Source organism: Eriocheir sinensis, chromosome 20, assembly GCF_024679095.1.
Source record: "Eriocheir sinensis breed Jianghai 21 chromosome 20, ASM2467909v1, whole genome shotgun sequence".
Classification (NCBI taxonomy): Eukaryota; Metazoa; Arthropoda; class Malacostraca; order Decapoda; family Varunidae; genus Eriocheir; species Eriocheir sinensis.
Window position 1 is genome coordinate 11,134,746 of NC_066528.1, and position 5,000 is coordinate 11,139,745.

The following is a 5,000-nucleotide window of genomic DNA, read 5'->3' on the forward strand; positions in this document are numbered from 1 at the left end:
TAGAAGCACCTCCCGGAACAGGTCCCCCATATATTTTCCACCGTAGTATTTTTCAAAGCTGGAGGAGGAGGAGGAGGAGGAGGAGGTTTAGTGAGAGAGAGGAAAAGGGAGGGAGGTAAGGGAGAGGGAAGGAGAGGGGGGAGGAGGGTTAGTGAGAGAGAGGAAGAGGGAGGGAGGTAAGGGAGAGGGAAGGAGAGGGTGGAGGAGGGTTAGTGAGAGAGAGGAAAAGGGAGGGAGGTAAGGGAGAGGGAAGGAGAGGGGGGAGGAGGGTTAGTGAGAGAGAGGAAAAGGAAGGGAGGTAAGGGAGAGGGAAGAGGGAAAGGAGAAGGGAGAAGAGGGAGGAAGAGGGTTAGTGAGAGAGAGGAAAAGGGAGGAAGAAGGAGAGGGAGGAAAGGGAGAGGGAGGAGGGACAAGAAAAGGGAGAAGAGGGAGAAAGAAGAGAATGGAGGAATAAGAGAAAGGGAGAAAGGGAAGGGAGAGGAAAGAGGGAAAAAAGGGAGAGAGAAGAGAATGGAGGTATAAGAGGAAGGGAGAGGAAAGGAGGGAGAGGGAGAGATAGGTCAGGTCAGGTCACACACAAACATACGAACACACACACACAAAAAATATATATGATTAAATCCTTCAATCCGAGTTTCAATGTCAGTACTCAAGGGAGGGAAGATAAGGAGGAGGAGGAGGAGGAGGAGGAGGAGGAGGAGGAGGAGGAGGGGGAGGAGGAGGAGGAGGAGGAGGAGGAGGAGGACAGACAGGCTCCCAAGAAACGTTGATAAAGAGTAGGAAAGTTCCGGGGAGATAAAGAAAGAGAGAGAGAGAGAGAGAGAGAGAGAGAGAGAGATAAGGAAAAAAACATATTATAAAAAGTAAGATAACTCTCTCTCTCTCTCTCTCTCTCTCTCTCTCTCTAATCCTTTCAATTCTTTTCATATCTCACTTCATCCCTTTTCTACCTCATCCAATCCTCTTCCCATCCTCCTCAATCCCTTCTCAATCCTTTTCCATCCCCCTATACCCCTTTATAACTCCCTCAATCCCTCTCCATCTCAATCAATCATCTTTCCATTTCACTCAATCCCTTTCTAGCATACTCAATCCCTTTCTAATTCTCTCAATCCCTTTTTAAATGACTAAATCCCCTTTCCAGCACACTCAATCCCTTTTCCATCTCACTCAAAACCTTTTTAACTGACTCAATCCGTTTCTAACTCCCTCAATCACTTTTTTTTATGACTCAATCCCTTTTCAGCACACTCAATCCCTCTTCCATTTCACTCAAGTCCTTTTTAACTGACTCAATCCTAACTCCCTCAATCCTTCAAGCTCTCAATCCCTTTTAATCCCTTTCAATCCCTTTCAATCCGTTTTAATCCCTTTCATTCCCTTCAATCCCTTTCAATCTCTTCCTATCTCCCTCAATCCCTTTCAAGTCCTTTTCAACTGACAATCAATCCCCTTCTAGCTCCCTCAATCCCTTTTAATCCCTTTCAATCCCCTTTGAATCCCTTTCAATCTCCTTCAATCAGTTTTAATCCCTTTTCAATCCCCTTCACTCCCTTTCAATCCCTTTCTAGCTCCCTTAAATTGACCCTTTCAAGCTATCAATCCCTTTCAAGTCCTTTTCAACTGCCTCAATCTGCCTTCTTGCTCCCTCAATCCCTTCCCCAACTCACGTGTAGGAGTTGACGAGGAGCGACTGGTCATCCACGGCTCGGTCCCACTGCGTCCTGATGAAGTCCAGCACGCCGTTATCGCCAAAGGCACCCCATTCAATGTCCACCAGCATCTGTAGGCGTGGTGAGGCGAGGTTAGGTTAGGTTAGGTTAGGTTAGGTTAGGTTAGGTTAGGTTAGGTTAGGGAGAGGGAGAGGGAGGGGGAGAGAGGGGACAGTGTAGCGGGGGAGATAGATAGATAAATAGATAAATAGATAGATAGATAGATAGATAGATAGATAGAGAGAGAGAGAGAGAGAGAGAGAGAGAGAGAGAGAGAGAGAGAGAGAGAGAGAGAGAGAGAGAGAGAGAGAGAGAGAGAGAAAAGAATTGTTATTGAGAGAGAAGTTAGGTAATTCTTATATTTTGGTCATCTCCTCCTCCTCCTCTTCCTCCTCCTCCTCCTCCCTACATTCTTCTTGGCGCCTTCCTCAATATATCTAAAAGAGAGTCCTTGAGAAAAGTACCCTCCTCCTCCTCCTCCTCCTCCTCTTCCTCCTCCTCCTCCTCCTGTCTTTTAACTATATCAAGGACTGACCACGACCTTGAAGAGTACAATAGTAGGAGGAGGGGGAAGAGGAGGAGGAGGAGGAGGAGGAGGAGATGGTTATTCAATCTTCCAATATTTTTTTCTATACACCCAAAGAAAGACATGCGGGTGGAGAGAGAGAGAGAGAGAGAGAGAGAGAGAGAGAGAGAGAGAGAGAGAGAGAGAGAGAAATCATTACTAACAAGAGAAGAATAGGTCGAAACACACACACACACACACACACACACACACACACACACCCTAACCCCCCAAACACCCTTCCAATCCCTTATAATCCCCTCAATCCTCTTATAGACGATCCAATCCCTTACAAGGAGGATCGAACCCCTTACCTCCTTCTCCGTGTGGATCCCGTGCCACTTTTCGATCCTCTCCACCTTCTCGATGTAGGCGCCGTTGGATCCTGTGCCCAAGATCATACCTATGGCGCACCGGTGGTCTAAATAGGCGCCCATCACGAGGGTACCTGTGGAAGGGTTTAATTAGAAGGGTGGGAGGGGGGTGGGGGTGGGGGTGAGGTGGGGTTGTTGGGGGTTGTTGTTGTAGTAGTAGTAGTAGTAGTAGTAGTAGTAGTAGTAGTAGTAGTAGCAGTAGTAGTGGTAGTAGTAGTAGTAGTAGTAGTAGTAGTAGTAGGAAATAGGAGAAAGAAAAACAAAACAGAAATAAGAAAGAAAAAAAGAAGTACAAGTAGAGGTAATACTGTCATCATCAACACCAGTAATAGTCGTAATAACAACATAATAGTCGCCGACCGATCGTACCCGTCGTGTCGTTGAGGATCGCCGACACCGTAATGTCCATGTCGCCGCGCCGCTGAATCGCATCGTTGAGCATCTTGACGGCGTCGCGACCCACCACGCCGGAGCAGTTGAACGACTTGGTCCAGGAGGCGAGGATACCGACGTCCAGGCTCTTCTGCGTCATGGGGAACGAGAAGGTGAAGCCTGGGGGGGGGAGAAGGGAGAGAGAAGGGATTAATAGAGGGAAGGGAAGGGAAGGGAAGGGAAGGGAAGGGTGGTTAAGAAGAAAAGGAAAGTCAATCAGTAGACATTGTATATTTGGACTTTCAGAAAGCATTTGACAAAGTCCCTCACAACCGCCTCCTTAGTAAATTGCAAGCTCACGGTATAACTGGTAATATTCATAAGTGGCTCAAAGACTGGCTTACCGACCATAAACAGAGAGTTATGAATGGTATATCATCTGAGTGGCGAGATGTCAAAAGCGGTGTTCCACAGGGGTCGGTGTTGGGACCTGTTCTGTTTTTTAGTGTAGGTAAAAGACATTGGCGAGGGGCTATCGTGTAAAATATTGAAATTTGCAGACGACACAAAAATAGCCAGCAGAGTCACTACGACAACGGATAAAGAACACTTCCAAGCTGATCAGGAACGTTTAAGTAGTTGGGCACGAACATGGCAAATGGATTTCAATATTGAGAAGTGCAAGGTTATGCATATCGGAATCAATAACGATCGTATTCATTATCAAATTAACGGAGTGCGACTTTCTGAAGCCAGCAAAGAAAAAGATCTTGGAGTAATAATTTCCAACGATCTTAAACCGAGTCAACATTGCACAGAAGTATTAAAAACTGCCAACAAACTGATCGGATTTATTGGTCGTACATTTGAACACAAATCAGAAAAAGTAATATTGACACTGTACAATTCGTTAGTTCGCCCACATCTTGAGTATTGCGTTCAGTTTTGGTCTCCCTATTACAGAAAAGATATTGATAAACTCGAGAGGGTGCAGCGTCGAGCTATTAAAAGGATCCCTAGACTACGAAACAAACCGTACAAAGCCAGACTTGAAGAAGTGAACTTTTTCAGCTTATCAAAGCGCGGGCTAAGAGGTGACCTTATAAAAGTGTTTAAAATTTTCAAGGGATTCGACAACGTTAATGTTCATGATTATTTTACAGTCTCTCAATCAAGCGTAACAAGAAACAATGGATACAAAATAACGAGGAAGCGTTTCAACTCAAATGAATCAAAACACTTCTTCTTCAACCGTGTCATCAATGTATGGAATGGTCTGCCTCAAAACGTCGTCGAAAGCGAAACTATTTGCACGTTCAAAAACCGACTTGACAAATGTTTAGAAGCTAACCCGAACATCCGCTATTTTGCTCCGGTCTAACAGAAAGTCGTGTTAGCTTAGTCGTCGTGTATGATCTTCCTTCTGTCCTTGTAAAGTTCCATTGTAGTTTTTCTATACTATAAAAGGAAGAGCCATCGCCTTTGCTGTCCTGTGTCTCTGACTCGTAGATTAGAGTAGATGATAGCAACAACAAACAGCCTAGTTAGGACCAAGAGTGTTGCTGTTTGCTTTTCCTTTGTACTCCTTTGTACCTCCTGCCCCACTCACCCAGTTTCAAGTTCCGCCCCGTCAACTTCTTCGCGTGGATGAACTCCCAGAGGCACTGCGCAAGGAAGTCGAAGAGTTCCTCGCCGGGGCCCAAGCGAGTCTCCAGAGGCACCGCGAAGTAGTCCACGACCTGAAGAATTAGAGGAGGAGGAGGAGGACGAGGAGGAGAAAAGGTGAAGAAGCAGAGGGATATTTAAGAGCAGGCGAAGAAGAAATAGAAGAAAGAAAGAAAGAAAGAAAGGAGAAAGAAAAGTTGGAGAAAAAAGAGAAAGGGTTTTAAAGAGAAGAATATGAAGAAGCAGAAGGAGAAGAAAAGAAAGATGAAAAAAGAATGAAAAAAAGAAAGGAAGAATGGAGAAAAGAAGGAG

At 45.4% G+C, this 5,000-nt stretch overlaps 1 protein-coding gene across 1 annotated transcript in view; it reads right to left on the reverse strand.

Moving 5' to 3' along the window:
• LOC127001176 (hexokinase-1-like) overlaps positions 1-5,000 on the reverse strand; it is a 17,785-nt gene that overhangs the window by 4,538 nt on the left and 8,247 nt on the right. Inside the window, exons 5-9 of the mRNA XM_050865389.1 lie at positions 4,633-4,762; positions 3,021-3,203; positions 2,592-2,725; positions 1,671-1,783; positions 1-58 (exon numbers count right to left, since the gene is read on the reverse strand). The exon at positions 1-58 is cut by the window's left edge and continues 95 nt beyond it. Coding sequence (XP_050721346.1) covers positions 1-58; positions 1,671-1,783; positions 2,592-2,725; positions 3,021-3,203; positions 4,633-4,762 — 618 coding nt within the window. The remainder of the gene's footprint in view (positions 59-1,670; positions 1,784-2,591; positions 2,726-3,020; positions 3,204-4,632; positions 4,763-5,000) is intronic.